Here is a 16,325-nt window from a genome sequence, read left to right on the forward strand (position 1 = left end):
TGCCTCAGCCTCCCAAGTAGCTGGGATTACAGGAGCCCACCACCATGCCTGACTAATTTTTGTATTTTTAGTAGAGACAAGGTTTCACCATGTTGGCCAGGCTGGTCCTGATCTCCTGACCTCAAATGATCTGCCCCCGCTCCGTCTCCCAAAGTGCTGGGATGAGCCACCGTGCCTGGCCATTTTTTGTGTTTTTAGTAGAGGTGGGGTTTTACTATGTTGGCCAGGCTGGTGTCGAACTCCTGACCTCAAGTGATCTGCTCACTTCAGCCTCCCAAAGTGCTGAGATTACAGGCGTGAGCCACTGTGCCCGGCCATAGAACACTAGTTTTTTGAGAGGGACTATGTGAGGAGAATTTGACCATATATGTCTGGGAAACACAGATACTGTTTTTCCTTTATGAAGATTTACCCTAGCCTGTTGTAATCTCTGCAAAGTCTTGCAGCAGCAGGGACCTGTTTAACTGATTGTTTCCCAAATTTATCTTACCACAGGTTTTTTTGGCGGGGTGGGAACACCAGTTAGCACCCTGTGAAACGCCTTAGGAAAATTTGATCTAAATCAGTGGTTCTCATCTGGAGCCATTTGGCCCCCTGGGGACATTTGGCAATGTCTGGAAATGTTTTGATTGTAATGACTTTGGGAGGGTGGTGGTGGGTGCCGTGGGCATCCAGTGGGTAGAGGCCAGGGATGTTGCTGAACAACCGGTGGTGCACAGGACAGCTCCACACCAAAGAATTATGTGGTCCGAAATGTCAGTAGTGCTGAGGTGTAGAAATCTGAGCCCTGATGAACCCTGGGGGCCTTTCTCATTTTAACCATCTGTGATGCACTAACTCAGTAGAATGAGCAGATCAGGAGGAGCAGCTGTGTGCTACTGAATACAACAGAAGCCTGTGAAATCCTTTTCTTGCAATGGGAGGATGTTTGAATTTTATAGTCAAACACATTTTTTTTTCCTGCATGCAAGAACGTTTGTATTGTATTTCTTTGGGGAGCTTTCCTTTCCCCTTGTTCCTTTTATTTCTTTTTCCTAGTGACAGAAGGTGAATTCATTTGTGTTTTTTCCCTGTGTGACTGGTGATCATATGGGGTTGGGTTTGGAATTCCCCATTTAAGGATAGCCTGAAACACCTCAGTGCTAAAGAGCAAGACTGGGAGGATGAGGGGAGGGCCCCATGGCCTAGGGAAGAGTGGCAGTCATGCACAACAGGAGGGCTTATAATTAATCTCCTGGGATGAGTTCTCGGTTTTCTGATTTGCTGTTTAAAGTATGTTCAGGTGCCTTGTGGAGGAGGTGCTGAATCATCTCACGCTGCTCTCCAACTGGGTTTTAGCTTTTTCTGGCTTTCTTAGAGACACTTGGGGCCACATGATTTTTTGAAGAAAAGTTATACTCTGTGTAGACCTTGCATGCCCTCTCCAGCACTTCATTGCAGCAGTTTTGTTTCTCAGGTTTATTCTCTCTCTGGCCTCTTGTAAGAAGTGTCTCGTCATTGATGACCAACTCAATATCCTGCCCATCTCCTCCCACGTTGCCACCATTGAGGCCCTGCCTCCCCGGACTCCGGTGAGTCTGTGCTGGGGTCCAGGAATCTGGGGGAGGCTATGTTTTCTCTGTTGTTCTTCCTGTGGCAGTGACAGACCTTCCCCTTCTCCGCTCTCTGGTAGGATGAGAGTCTTGGTCCTTCCGATCTGGAGCTGAGGGAGTTGAAGGAGAGCTTGCAGGACACCCAGCCTGTGGGTGTGTTGGTGGACTGCTGTAAGACTGTAGACCAGGTGAGTGTGGTGCTCAGAACTTCCAACACAAAGGTAGAGTATAGCATACGGAGCGCAACAGAAGCCAAGGTACGTTGACCCAAGACTCAGACCCTCCCTGGAGAAGGGGACTTTTCCCCTTGCTCGTACTCGTGTGTGCTCAGCAACAGTAGGGCTATTTCATGTTGTCTGAGTCACAAAAGAAGTCTAGGGATTACCCCCTCTAGTCAGGGGACAGATGGAGCAGATGAATTATTGTTTTTTAAAAGACGGAGTCTCGCTCTGTCACCCAAGCTGGAATGCAGTGCCATGATCATGGCTCACTGTAACTTCCAACCCCTGGCCTCAAGCAGGGGTTGAGGCCTCAACCTCCTAAGGTGCTGAGATTACAGGCATGGTCCACTACATCTGGACAGATTACATTGAAAGAGGAATCCTCTCACCACTTTTTCCAAGAGTGGGCAATATACCTGTGTTCTTCAATTTCAGTTAAGTTTTGATAATATAAAGTTTTTGCCTATAGCTTATTCAGAAGTGAGAGGAGAACTTGAGGCCCCTAGTCTGGTATTTACCCTGGTTCCAGTGTGAGGCCTGATAAGGGCCAGGCCCTCTGGGGTGATATGTACCTGGTCTTTGAGTGCAAATAGCAGGCTGGGTGAGAGCTACCAGGATGCATTTCTGTGCTCACCGAGGTGGTCTGCACTGGTAAACTTGGCTTCTCTGGTAGTTCCTGGGCCATGATGGGAACTGACTGGGTACAGCCCAGAGGTCTTTGAACTGTCAGGTGTGTTCAGGGTTCTAGGTCAGCTTGAGCCAAATGAGCAACATGGGTTGCTGCCCTTGAGAAGGAAGATAGCTGCAGTGACACCTCCCACTTAGGGCTGAGTCCCAGCAGGCTGGCTTCCCTTTTCATTCTGGAAATACGATCAGCAGCTACATCGCTCTTTATGCAGCTCTGGCTGCAGGGCCTAGGCTTTTTTGATTCACTTCCTGGTACCCTCTTTATCCAAAAGAGAAGGAGTGAGCGATAGGATAAAGCAGGAGAGACTGATTCTAGTTAAGTAGTGTTATAAGAAAACAAATGGCCTATGACCAAAAAACAAGAAGTTAATAGAAAAAGAGTACATAAAAAAATAAGAAGTGGTGTTTCCACTTGGCAGTTTCACTCTGCAGAAACAACTGCTGTTAACAGTTTATTATGTATCCTGCTGCCTCTTTTTTCATGCACATAAATGAATTAAATGCAAAGGGGTCACACTACAGAGTGGAAGTGGTCCACTGTGAGACATTTGGATTGTTTCCAGCATTTCCACTATTAGAAACAGCGCTCTTAGGGGATTCTTACAGATAAGTCTGTGGGCACTATGTTTAGAATACGTTTCCAGAAGAGAAATTGCTGGATCAGAGGTTGTGTGTATTCACATGGGTGTTGTACCAGTTGATGGAACTATCCAGTGTGTGGAAATGCCTTTTTCCCTACACCCTTGCAACAGTGATTCCTGTTAAACTTGTAAGTCTTTACCAATCTGATATGAGAACATAGGACCATTGTTTTAATTGGTGTTGCTGCTTTAATTAGAAGAGAGGAGGATACCTCCTTCATACAATTATTGGTCATCTGTTGTTTTGTTGTTGTTGCTGTTGGTTTTGTTTGTTTGTTTTTTGTTTTTGGTCAGCCAGTCTGCTTGTTTCTTCTGTCCACTTTTTAGTTGGATTTTGGCCTTTTTTATATTGGTTCTTCATTTTAGGATGCATTTTAGTCTAGATTTGGTACCTTTCTGTTATGTCATTGGATTTTTCAGAGTTTATAACTTCCATAATATAAAACAAAAGGGTAAAATATAGCCTTCAGGCAAGGCCAAGGTAAGTAGGACCTGGATTCCCTTTGAGTGTTTTCATCTGGAGAAACTCTGGCTTCCCGAAGCCTCTCCCCTTCCATCTACCTTGGCCTGTGTCTCTTCAGTGTCTTCTTAGCATCGTTGCCTAGGCAGACTTCCTCAGGACCATCTGGCCTTCCTCCCACCCTCAAAGACATATTCCCAGCACAGATCCAGCTGAGGAGCAAAGTTTGGGCCCTAAGTAGTTAGTGGCTCCTGTCCTTCAGTGTCACTGGCATCTTGCTTTTACTTCTAGGCTCTCCTCTAGGCACTGGGGCCCAGCAGTAGACAAGAGGGATGCGCCTGCTTCATGGAGCTTGCCTCCTAGTGAGATGAGACAGTCAGTAAATGAAAGACATGAGCAGATCATGTGGTGAAGCAGAAGATGCTGCGTACAATGGGGAAAAAGAAAACGTTGCAAAGAGGGATAGGGCATGACAGATGAGGGTAGAGTGCTGCGGTTCTACATACAGGGAGCAGGGGTGGCCTCATGTAGGAGGTGATTTTGGAGCCAAGCCATGAAGGAGGTGAGGTGAGGAAACAAGCCCTGTGGCTCTTGGGGAGCCAGTGCTTCAGGCAGAGGGAGCAGCACATGCATGGGCCTGGGGTAGGGATGTCCCTCTGTGTTCCAGGCCTGGCAGGGAGGCCGAGGGGCTGAAGCAGGGTGAGTGGGTGTGGAGGAGGAGATTTTTGGAGGATCTTTCAGGCTACTGGCAGGGCTTTGGCACTTACTCTATAAGAGATGGGAGCAGTGGAAGCTTTTATGTCCATAGTGTCCAGAGGCATCCCTAGGCTGCTTCTTAAGAGGATCCTATGGCTGCTGTGTTGAATATAGACTGGTGGGGTGAGGATGGCAGCAGGAAGACTGGTCAGGAGGCTGCTGTCATGATGGAAGAAGGATAGGGTGGTGGCTTTGAGCAGAGCAGTAGAGAGCAGTAGAGGAGGATAGTGGTGTAAGGAATGGTAGGATTTTATATATGTTTTGAAGGTAACAGGATTTGCTGACGAATCAAGTTATCAGGGAAGAACTGAGGAGACTTTGGCCCAAGCAGTTGAACAGTTAATTGAGATGGGAAAGACTAGGTGGAGGAGGTTTGGGGCAACTTCAGGCGTTCAGTTTGAAGTTTGAGATCTGTAGTGTACAAATGGGAATGTGCAGGAAGCAGTTGCATGTGTATAAAAGTCTGGTGTGGGTCAGCTGGGTGCGGTGGCTCACATCTGTAATCCCGTCACTTTGGAACGCTGAGGTGGGCGGATCACGAGGTCAAGAGATGGAGACCATCCTGGTCAACGTGGTGAAACCCTGTCTCTACTGAAAATACAAAAATTAGCTGGGTGTGGTGGTGCGTGCCTGTAATCCTAGCTACTTGGGAGGGGTGAGGCAGGAGAATCGCTTGAACCCAGGAGGTGGAGGTTGAAGTGAGCTGAGGAGGTGGAGGTTGAAGTGAACCCAGGAGGTGGAAGTTGCACCACTGCACTCCAGCCCCTGGTGACAGAGCGAGACTCTGTCTCAAAAAAAAAAAAAAAAAAAAAAAAAGTCTGGTGTGGGCCAGGCGCCATGGCTCACGCCTGTTAATCCCAGTACTTTGGGAGGCCAAGGTGGGCGGGTCACCTGAGGTTAGGAGTTTGAGACCAGCCTGGCCAACATGGCGAAACCCCATCTCTACTAAAAATATAAAAATTAACCGGGCTTGGTGGCACGCACCTGTAATCCCAGTTAGGAGGCTGAGGCAGAGAAATCGCTTGAACTTGTGAGGCAGAGGTTACAGTGAGCTGAGATCGCACCACTGCACTCCAGCCTGGGCAACAAGAGCGCAACTCCATCTTAGAGAAAAAAAAAAAAAGTCTGGTGTGCAGGGAAATGCTCCAGACTGAAGCTGTAAATTTGAATTATCAGCATCTATTAATAATTGGTACTGAAGGCCTTGAGACTGACAGGAGATGACCAAGGGAGTGAGAAGTCCAGGTGCTGAGCAGTGCTCTCTGGCCTGCAGGAACTGCTGCCCTCTTATTTAGCCTGGCATCAACCTCACTTCTCCACAGTGATGGTGGTGAATGGCAGAAACTTGGACCTTTCTTGGAGTTCACCTAATGTGTCTCTCTTTCCACAGGCCAAAGCTGTCTTGAAATTTATTGAGGGTATCTCTGAAAAGACCCTGAGGAGTACTGTTGCACTCACAGCTGCCCGAGGACGGGGAAAATCTGCAGCCCTGGGATTGGCGATTGCTGGGGCGGTGGCATTTGGGTAAGGGGATTCGATCCTCCATCTTTAGGAACTCTGGGCGCTGTGGGGGTAGTGTGCAGGGTTGGGGTCAGAGGACTGGTATCTCACGTTCCTAGTTCTGAGTGGGTTCAGTGTGTGATTTCTCTAGGTCTTGATTTCCTGCCAGGAAACAGCAGCGCTGTTTCCCCAACCCACCCTAAAGGTGCATGTTTACTTGTGTGGAAACATAGACACATATATACCAGGGCCTTTGTAATCGCTATTTATAGTTGAACAAACATGCAGAAGCAAAGAAATGTGAGTAAGAAACTTTGCACCTCTCAGGGCATGAGAACATGTGTGACCAGCCTTGCTGACTGAGAAAAGTACAAGTTTGACATTTTAATGATTTTGATTAAGAGAAGCTTTCTTTGGCTTCTGAGGAGCTGGTTTTAGGTGTGATGTTACTTTCTGTTCTTTTCTATTTGGTATGGAAGATACATGCAACTGCCAGTAGAGTATGTTCTTCCAACTTCTCAGCCATAATAATGTACCTAGAACTTACTGTGTTTGCTTTTGTGCATTATCTTCCTTGGTGCTCTTTAGAGCTCTGTGGGCATTTTATAGATGAATCAACCCAGGCTTGGGGAGTTCCAGGGATTTACCCAAGATCCTCCAGCAAGTCAGTGCTGGTAGAGCTGGGGCTTGAGCTTAGCTCCTGACTCCTTGTCCTTCGTTCTTCGTGCTGCTCTAGCTGTAGCAGTCTCTTAGGCATTAGCATCTGCTGTTAGCATCCTTTATACTCAGCAAGGCAAAGCTAACTTGGAGGTTAGCTTTGGCCTTGGCCTGAGCACCGATTGAGCTCTCCAGCTTCACCATTTGAAAGTTTCAGCACAGCTAGTGATGGGCGTGAAACTACTTATTGTAGCAGTGCCCTAGATTGGGGAGCAGTCTGTCTGTTCTGCACACTGAGGGCGTTGTCTCCACAGTGCTTCTAAGCAATTTGCTTTCACAGATGTTGGTAGCTAAATGTCTGGAGTTGCTTTACTTTCCTTCCCAAAAGGTGTCCTGGCTTTTTCCCTTGCTGTTACCTCTGGTTATCACTTTTGGGACAGGAGCAAACAAAAATATTTTCTTTTTTAAATTGTTTCTTTGAAATGTTCCTAATTTCTTAAAAATCCTTCTTTTATTTTGTTCTGTAGGTACTCCAATATCTTCGTTACCTCCCCAAGCCCTGATAACCTCCATACTCTGTTTGAATTTGTATTTAAAGGGTTTGATGCTCTGCAATATCAGGTAGGAAATTTGGATTAAGAATTTGTATTTTGGACCAGGCGTGGTGGCTCATGCCTGTAATCCCAGTACTTTGGGAGGCTGAGGCGGCGGATCACCTGAGGTCAGGACTTCGAGACCAGCCTGACCAACATAGAGAAACCCCGTCTCTACTAAAAATACAAAATTAGCTGGCGTGGTGGCACATGCCTGTAATCCCAGCTACTCGGGAGGCTGAGGCAGGAGAATCACTTGAACCCAGGGTGGGCAGAGGTTGCAGTGAGCTGAGATCACGCCATTGCACTCCAGCCTGGGCTCAAAACTCCATCTCAAAAAAAAAAAAAAAAAAAAAAAGATTTCTGTTTTGATACAGTACTGGGTTTAAATCCAAGTGAGGTCTTTAGAATGCTTTCTTACTTTCATAATATTTGGTTTCTAAAACTTGTTTCTAAAGTTTGTCATTGGTTTGACTCCCCACCAGGAACATCTGGATTATGAGATTATCCAATCTCTAAATCCTGAATTTAACAAAGCAGTGATCAGAGTGAATGTATTTCGAGAACACAGGCAGACTATTCAGGTGAGGCTTGTTCTCAGACCCTGATGTGCAGGGCCAGTGTCTTGCTGTATTTTACTGGCTCTAAGATGTTTCCTGTTATAGACATGTATGTCTTGTGTAATTGCATCTCTTTTAGACAATGGTGGTGTTGTTTGCTAAACCTGTTCCAGATTTTCAGCCTCTTTTAAAAAAAAAATTCAGCAAACTAACAAATATATGTAGTTAGATTGAAAAGTTGTGTTTTTGTCCTTTGAATATGGAATAAGTGGGGTGGAAAGTATGCTGATTAATTAAAAGAGAATCTTTCTTCTGACATCAGTTCTAACTTTGCTTAGTTATTGCAGTTTTTGAAATGTTGCATCTGTAACTAGAACAATAACCTTACAGCTTAAATGAAAAAAAGAACTTTGCAAAATGTGCTCTGAATCTTTGTGGTTTAGCCAGTGGCCTATTTTCTTTTTTAAACAGTGTTTTCCCGAAAGTTCTAAAAATCTCTAGCACTCTGTAAGCCTGAATGGTCTGCACTTGTCCAAAGGCTGCAGGTTTGCTAAATCTCTAAGAGAGGCATGAGGTGACGGGCTTACAGATGGACTGAGACTAATGGGCTCTTACTGGAGGAGGTTCATTGATTATTTTTGGAATTGGGTTGGGAAGTGAGCCAGGTGAATTTGGCAGTTTGTACCCTAGCATTTTATGCCTGTCAAAGCATATGTATATGCATGTCAGTAAGTTATACCTGTTTATCAGAGGCCAGATTATAAACAATATTAAGTGTTTATGCCCTTTACCTTAATTTTTTCTTACTAGTCTCTTTCTAGAATCTCTTCATTCTGTATATTTCTTCTCACTTTTGCTTGATTCTCCCAGCTGGGAGGAGGACAGGCTGCTGTTGGTGAGGGTCAGGCTGCAGGCAATGAGAACACAGAGACCTGTTAAAACTCAAGAAAAATACACAAACTGAAGAAGGAAAACATTTCTGTGAAATGCCCTGCCTCGGGCCTTGCTCCTTCTTGAATTTGTAATCAAATACTCTCTCATATTACCAGAGTTCTTTTGTCTCCAGTGTGAGCACAGAGGAGGTGACCTTACTTTATGAGGTTCCATTTGTGTTCCTTTCAGGCCTCTCTTTGGTCTCAACATTGAGAAAAAGAAGAATATTAGATAAAAGTTGGCTTCACCTCCCTTGGGGGGCTGCTTTCTGCTGCTTTTATGAGATGCTTGTTTGGTTTTTCCCTTGAAGAATCTAAGATCTGGGGCCCTGTTGAGGATGTACATTCTGCTGCTAGCAATGAGTGGGGTTGGCCGGGCACGGTGGCTCATGGCTGTAATCCCAGTGCTTTGGGAGGCTGAGGTGGGCGAATCACTTGAGGTCAGGAGTTGGAGACCATCCCGGCCAACGTGGTAAAATCCCATCTCTACTAAAATGTAAAAAAATTAGCCAGGCATGGTGGCATGCTTCTGCAATCCCAGCTCCTCAGGAGGCCAAGGCAGGGGAATTGGTTGAACCCGAGAATTGGTTGAACCCTGGAGGCAGAGGTTGCAATGAGCCGAGATCATTCCACTGCACTCCAGCCTGGGCGACAGAGTGAGGCTTTGTTTCAAAAAATAAAAAAAAGAAATGGGTGAGGTTGCCGCCTCCCTGGCTCATCAACTTGTTGCAAAGCAGTTAGAACATCTTATTTGCAACGAAATAGTTCAAATGTATAGGACAGTGCAGAGACCAATATAACATTCAGGTGCCCAACACTCAGGTTTAAGTATTGTTGACATTTTGATGTTTGCGGTGTTTGTTTCATATTTTAAATGTCACTTAGATTTTTGTTTTAAATAACTAAAACATCACAAATACAGCTGAAGTCCCTCAACCCCTTTCCGTCCTATTCCCTTCTGTCCCTCCCCAGGGGTGACTCATTTCTGATGCTGGTGTGTGTCCTTTCAGTTCATGTGTTTCTATGTTTACTACATAATTATCTGTCCATAGGTGGTAACATACTACACTTGTCCTCCTTCCTCTTTCCTTTTCTAAAATTTGTTTTCAAGATCTATGCAGATTAAAGCTTGTAGATCTGGTTGATTCATCTTTAGGTGTTATATAAGTAAATTATATTTACATGTATGTTTCTCAAAGTGGAATTGTTGGGTTTTAGGATTGTGTAGTTTTCCAGCTTTCTTAAAATTTACCAAATTCTCTTTCATAGTGTTTATACCAATTTACCCCCATGCCAGCATTCATTTGAGTTTTAATTTCTCTAAGAGCTCACCAACTCTGGACGTTTTACAGCTGTTTAAGTTTTGGGAGATGGTATCTCCCTGCTGTCTTTAGCATTTCACTGATTATTGGTGAGGTTGAATATCTTTGTTTATGTTAATTGGTTATTCAGGTTTCCTATAAGATACCTCCTCATTGCTTTTCAAACCACTTTAAACTTAGCAGGAAGCCCTGAAGAAACTGAAGAGGTTGTTTGTATGCATAAATATATGTAAGTGTGCATGTATTAAGAAAATAACAAGTTCTAGAAATGTCTGTCAGCAGGGAGACTTGGCCTTTATAATCATGCCATCAGAGCAGGGAGCACAGTGCCCGGCATGAAAAATCCGACATCTTCCTCTTTAGCCACCACTGGGGTCGAGCTGTGCCTTGAGCTCATCGGCTTCCCTTATCTGAGGCTGGGGGAAAACATGAGGAGACAGAGAAAGGAAAAGAAGCCCCCATCTATCTATCAGCACTGTGAGTCAGGCACTGGGCAGGGCATTTTACATACCTGCTTTATTTTCCCTCAAGCAGCCATAAGATAGGTATTTCCTTCATTTTACAGGAGGAGGAGTCTGAGGCACTGTGGGATTAAGTGACTTGTCCAAGGTCACATGATCAGGGGCTGAACTCTCTGAACCCAGGTGTCTGACTCCAAGCCCATCCCATTTTTGCCCTGCCAGGAAAAAGTAGAAAGGAGGAGTGAGAGGAGAGAAGGAAACAGGCAGAGAGAGGAAAGAGAACAGCCTTTATGATGAGTCACCAGTAATCGCAGCTGTGACATGAGTTCGCTATGCTAATAATCTAAATTTTCCTTCCCCACAGTATATACATCCTGCAGATGCTGTGAAACTGGGCCAGGCTGAACTAGTTGTGATTGATGAAGCCGCCGCCATCCCTCTCCCCTTGGTGAAGAACCTCCTTGGCCCCTACCTTGTTTTCATGGCATCCACCATCAACGGGTAAGGCACCATGAGCAGGAGTCCTTACTCCCGTGGCAGGCTCTTGCAGATTCAGGGGCATGTAGCGGATGTGACCTGGGCCTGGACAGCTAAGTCTGATTCTCAGAGTCTCTGAGTGTTTGGGGCTGCTTCACTCTCTACTGGGCTTCTGCAAATGGAAACTGCTCTCTTAATGAACTGTTACACGTTTCTGGCCCAACATGAAATGGGCAGCATAAGACTGAAGAATTTTAGTCTTATGTGCTGAGTGTGTGCTTCTGTCTGTAAGTGTGATAAAATGTTGAAAAATACATGGATGGCAATACCAATACCTTATATCTTAGAAAATATGGTATTAAAGTACTATAATTATCATAAGAAAGCAAGCTCATAATGACATGAGTGTTTTTTTTAATTTGAAATATTTAATTTTAAATTTGAAATATTTAATGTTTGCTATTGAAAAATTACAACAGGTAAGCAAAAGAAAAATCACTTGTAGCCAGGTGTGGTGGCTCACGCCTGTAATCCCAGCACATTGGGAGGCCAAGGCCGGTGGATCACAAGGTCAGGAGTTCGAGACCAGCCTGACCAACATAGTGAAACCCCGTCTCTACTAAAAATACAAAATAATAGCTGGGTGTGGTGGCAGGTGCCTGTAATCCCAGCACTCAGGAGGCTGAGGCAGAAGAATTGCTTAATCCCAGGAGGCGGAGGCTGCAGTGAGGCCGAGATTGCCTCACTGCACTCCAGCCTGGGCAACAGAGCAAGACTCTGTCTCAAAAAAAAAAAAAAAAAGAAAAGAAAGAAAAATCACCTGTAATTCAACCATCTGGAGATAGATTTTGTTAGAATTTTGTTGTACATTTTCTCTGCATTTACTTTTTTCATTTGAACAAAAACATTTTAATTTGCTTTTGAATATAGCAATGTATTGTGAAATCTTTTGAGGTCACTAAACACATATCTCCAATATTGGGAAGATTTCTGTATGGAAATCACATCTTAAAGAGATTATTCTGTGGCCGGGCGCGGTTGGCTCAAGCTGTAATCCCAGCACTCTTGGGAGGGCCAAGCGGGCGGATCAACGAGTCAGGAGATCGAGACCATCTTGGCTGACACGGTGAAACCCCGTCTCTACTTAAAAATACAAAAAATTAGCCGGGCGTGGTGGCGGGCGCCTGTAGTCCCAGCTACTCGGAGGCTGACGGGAGACATGTGGGACCCGGTTATAGGCGGAGCTTGCAGTGAGCCGAGGATCGCACCACCTGCACTCCTAGCCATGGGTGACACAGCCAGGGACTCATGTCTCAAAAAAAAAAAAAAAAAAAAAAAATATTCTTGGTATGCAGATTTATTGTGACTTTTGCTTACACTGAAAATACTGAAATAAAATGGGTTTTTATTTTTTGAACAGCTTTATTGAGATATAACTCACATACTGTACTATCTATCCATTTAAAATATGTAATTTAATGGTTTTTAGTACGTTCACAGAGTTGTTCAACCATGCTCACAACCAATTTTAGAACATTTTTATCACCCTATAAAGAAAGCCTGTGCATCCTCCTCCAGTTCCTCCACACCCCCCAACCCTAGGGATTCACTAATCTACTTTCTGTAGCCATAGATTTGCCTATTTTGGACGTTTCATATAAATGGAATTATAAAATATGTGGTCTTCCATGACTGACTTGTAGCATATATCAGTATTTCATTCCTTTTTGTGGTTGAATAGTATTCTATTGTATGGATATACCACATTTTATTTTTCCTTTTATCTGTTGGTGGACATTTGGGTTATTTCTCCCTCTTGGCTATTATTAATAATCGCTTTGAACGTTAGCGTGCAGATTTTTGCATGGACGTGTTTTTCAGTTCTCTTAGGGATACACCTAGGAGTGAAACTACTGGGCTAACTCTGTGTTTGACCATGTGAGGAGCTGCCAGACTCTTACAAAGCAGTTGCACATTCTACATTCCCACCAGCAGTGTGTGAGGGTTCTGACTTTTCTGTATTATCTCACACACTTTTTATGTTTCATTGTGATTATAGTCATTCTAATAGGTGTGAAGTGACCTCTCATTATAATTTTCATTTGCATTTCCTGGTGACTAATGATGTTAGCCTCTTTTCATGTGCGTGTTGGCCACTCATGTATCTTCTTTGGAGAAATGTCTATTCATATCCTCTGTTCATGTCTCTCATTGGGTTGTCTTTTTTATTAATGATTTGTAAGGGTTCTTTATATATTCTTGATAGCAGGTCCCTTATCAGATGTGATTTACAAAAATTTTCTCCCATTCTATGGGTTTTTTCACTTTCTTTCTTTTCTTTTCTTTTATTTTCTTTTCTTTTTTTTTTTTTTGAGACAGACTCTCACTCTGTTGCCCAGGCTGGAGCGCAGTAGCATAATCTTGGCTCACTGCAACCTTCACCTCCCAGATTCAAGCGATTCTCTTGCCTCAGCCTCTCGAGTAGCTGGGATTACAGGTGTGTACCACCATGCCCGGCTAACTTTTGTATTTTTAGTAGAGACAGGATTTCACTATGTTGGTCAGGCTGGTCTCAAACTCCTGATCTCAGGTGATACACCCGCCTCCCAAAGTGCTGGGATTATAGGTATGAGCCACTGCGCCCGGCCACCGTCTTTATTATAATGTCCTTTGATGACAAAAGTTTTTAAGTTTTGTTGCTTGTGCTTACTCTGTTTTCTTAAATAAGTAAATGGAGTATCTTTGGGAGAGCTTTGTTATGTGGGGTGGAGAGTGGGAATAAAACACTCATTCTAGCTTTTATAATTAAGAGGAGGTATTTTACAGTCTTTGAATATAATAATGAGTATTATGAAATGAGGTAATGAAAAAAAGGGCTCTGTGTACCCTTTGGTCACATATGCTTGTGACTAAAGACGAGAAGAAGACTCAACAATGAAAGCTGATTGAGTTATCAGATTATAGATGATTTAATTTTTTCCCAACATTTTAAAGCTGTTTTATGTCACCTTTTAAGTGGGAATTTCTGAGGTGGTGGATTTGTTTTATTACCCAAACTGGAAATGTTCTCAGTTCATTTCCTTATGCACTGTACTTCCAAAAGCAGCTCCGTTAGTTGACCATTTAACTTTGTTCCAGCTTCACTAAAACTGCCTAAAGCCTTTATGCTAAAGGCTTTACTTACACCCTTTTTCCAGTCCTTATTTTTTAAGTTCACATCACAGTCCTATGAGGTGTATAGAATAGTCCCCCCTTGAAGATGAGGCTAAAAGAGATTGAACTCCTTGCCCAAAGATACTAAGTAGATGAGCCAGGATGTGAGCCCAGGCCTGGGTGGCCCCTCACTGAGCCACCGTGCCACCCCGCCGCCTCTGGACAGGTGCCTGCTGTGCTGGAAGTTCAGAGATGAGCAAGGCTGTCCTGGGGGAAGCAGGGATCTGATGTTTCAGCAGGTGGAGGAAAGCAGCTCTCTGTCCCCTCCTAGACAGTGGATTTGGTACCTCATGCCTGATTCCTTTTGCCTTTGCTTCTAGCTATGAGGGCACTGGCCGGTCACTGTCCCTCAAGCTAATTCAGCAGCTCCGTCAACAGAGCGCCCAGAGCCAGGTCAGCACCACCGCTGAGAATAAGACCACGACGACAGCCAGATTGGCATCAGGTACCCCAGAACCTGAGCCGGGCCCCGCGGTTTACAGCAAGGCCCTTCAGACTTGCCGATCCTCGCTTCCCCTGTGACATCATGAGCAGCACCAAACCTTCCCACCATCAGGCTAGGAGGTTCAGTCCCCAAGAGGAGAAGTAGTTTTCCTCGGCCAGTGACCAGATGGGAGCCAGACTAGGGCCTTCTGATGGCAGGGCCCTTGTGTGTCCTTGTCTCAGGGCATGGTTGCTTTGAGATCCCTTTGAGGTTGGTATTGTGGCAAGTTGAATATCCACCAAAAACAATTTTAAGCCACCCAGTTTAAATTCTTACCACACATCTCTGGCCACCATGGGACAAATATAAAGTGAAACATTTTTCCTTGCTTTTTTAGACAATACATATTTAATCATTGTTTCTTCTTTTGTGTGTGTGATTGTGGGGAGCAGCACGGACACTGCATGAGGTTTCCCTCCAGGAGTCAATCCGATACGCCCCTGGGGACGCAGTGGAGAAGTGGCTGAATGACTTGCTGTGCTTGGATTGCCTCAACATCACTCGGATAGTCTCAGGCTGCCCCTTGCCTGAGGCTTGTGAACTGTATCCTCCTCTAGGTTTCACTGGCCCTGTGAAAAGGAGAGGGGCGGTGTAAGAATTCAAAGGATTTGGGCCCTTTGTTTCATAGGATGCTGCTCTAGAGAAAGGGGAAAGTTGAACATTTTCAATTTCCTTTTTCTCTTCATCCTTCTTTTTTTTTTTTTTTTTTGAGACAGAGTCTCGCTCTGTTGCCAGGCTGGAGTGCAGTGGCACGATATCGGCTCACTGTAACCTCTGCCTCCGGGGTTCAAGCAGTTCTCATGCCTCAGCCTCTCGAGTAGCTGGAATTACAGGCGTGCGCCACCACGCCCGGCTAATTTTTATATTTTTAATAGAGACGGATTTCACCATGTTGGTCAGGCTGGTCTTGAACTCCTGACGTTGTGATCCGCCTGCCTCAGCCTCCCAAAGTGCTGGGATTACCGGTGTGAGCCACCACGCCCGGCCCTCTTCTTCCTTCTTTTATGTGTTTCTGCTTAGGACACTGAGCTCCTGTTCCCAGCTGGGGAAATTTGTTCTGCCTCCAGAGAGTAGTATGACCAGTCTTGGGCTGCTTGTTTGGTTTTGGTTTCTTAACTCCAGACCCAGCTACTATGTTAATAGAGATACCCTCTTTTGCTACCACAAGGCCTCTGAAGTTTTCCTCCAACGGCTTATGGCCCTCTACGTGGCTTCTCACTACAAGGTAACTGCAGCTAGCCCTTGTGTGAATGTCAGCAGGGAGCTTCAGCATTTGGCAGTCCCCTTTTACCTGATTTACATCTTTTATTACGTAGTGGCTTAGGTGACTGTTCCATTGGGACATTGATGAGGTCCATTGATCTTGCTGTGTGTAGGTATAGAGCGTGGAACTCCATGCAGTAGCTGGACAGGGTGGAAAGCCGTGCCCATTTTTAAAGGGCTGCTTTCATTTCTTGCCTGCCTACTAAACTGATAGGATGAGGTGACATTGCAGTTGTGGCCCGGTGGTGCAGTTTGACCTGAGACCAGCTTTGTAGCTCTGGGCTATTTTTATGAAACAGTGCATTTGAGAGTTTAGAATATCTGAAACTCTTAAAAACGAAAGGGTTAGTTAAAAGGATACTTTTGAATGTCTAGGTAGTATTTTATGAACAGCCTGTAACGGAAGGCTTGAAGAGTTGGCGTTAGAAGTGGTGACAGTTTTTCCTGAAATAGCAGCCTCTTATCTGTAAAAAGTTCACTTCCTAGCTGTGAAATACATAGTGCTA

General features: G+C 44.8%; 1 protein-coding gene across 1 annotated transcript in view; it reads left to right on the plus strand.

Annotated features, from left to right (window-relative positions):
• NAT10 (N-acetyltransferase 10) overlaps positions 1-16,325 on the plus strand; it is a 41,811-nt gene that overhangs the window by 11,786 nt on the left and 13,700 nt on the right. The window contains exons 7-15 of the mRNA XM_017849689.1: positions 1,457-1,571; positions 1,673-1,780; positions 5,748-5,881; positions 7,042-7,135; positions 7,593-7,691; positions 10,747-10,883; positions 14,393-14,517; positions 14,949-15,099; positions 15,685-15,781. Of these exons, the coding sequence (XP_017705178.1) occupies positions 1,457-1,571; positions 1,673-1,780; positions 5,748-5,881; positions 7,042-7,135; positions 7,593-7,691; positions 10,747-10,883; positions 14,393-14,517; positions 14,949-15,099; positions 15,685-15,781 (1,060 nt within the window). The remainder of the gene's footprint in view (positions 1-1,456; positions 1,572-1,672; positions 1,781-5,747; positions 5,882-7,041; positions 7,136-7,592; positions 7,692-10,746; positions 10,884-14,392; positions 14,518-14,948; positions 15,100-15,684; positions 15,782-16,325) is intronic.

The sequence above is a fragment of the Rhinopithecus bieti genome, unplaced genomic scaffold (genome assembly GCF_001698545.2).
Source record: "Rhinopithecus bieti isolate Rb0 unplaced genomic scaffold, ASM169854v2 scaffold_32083, whole genome shotgun sequence".
In the NCBI taxonomy this organism is placed as follows: Eukaryota; Metazoa; Chordata; class Mammalia; order Primates; family Cercopithecidae; genus Rhinopithecus; species Rhinopithecus bieti.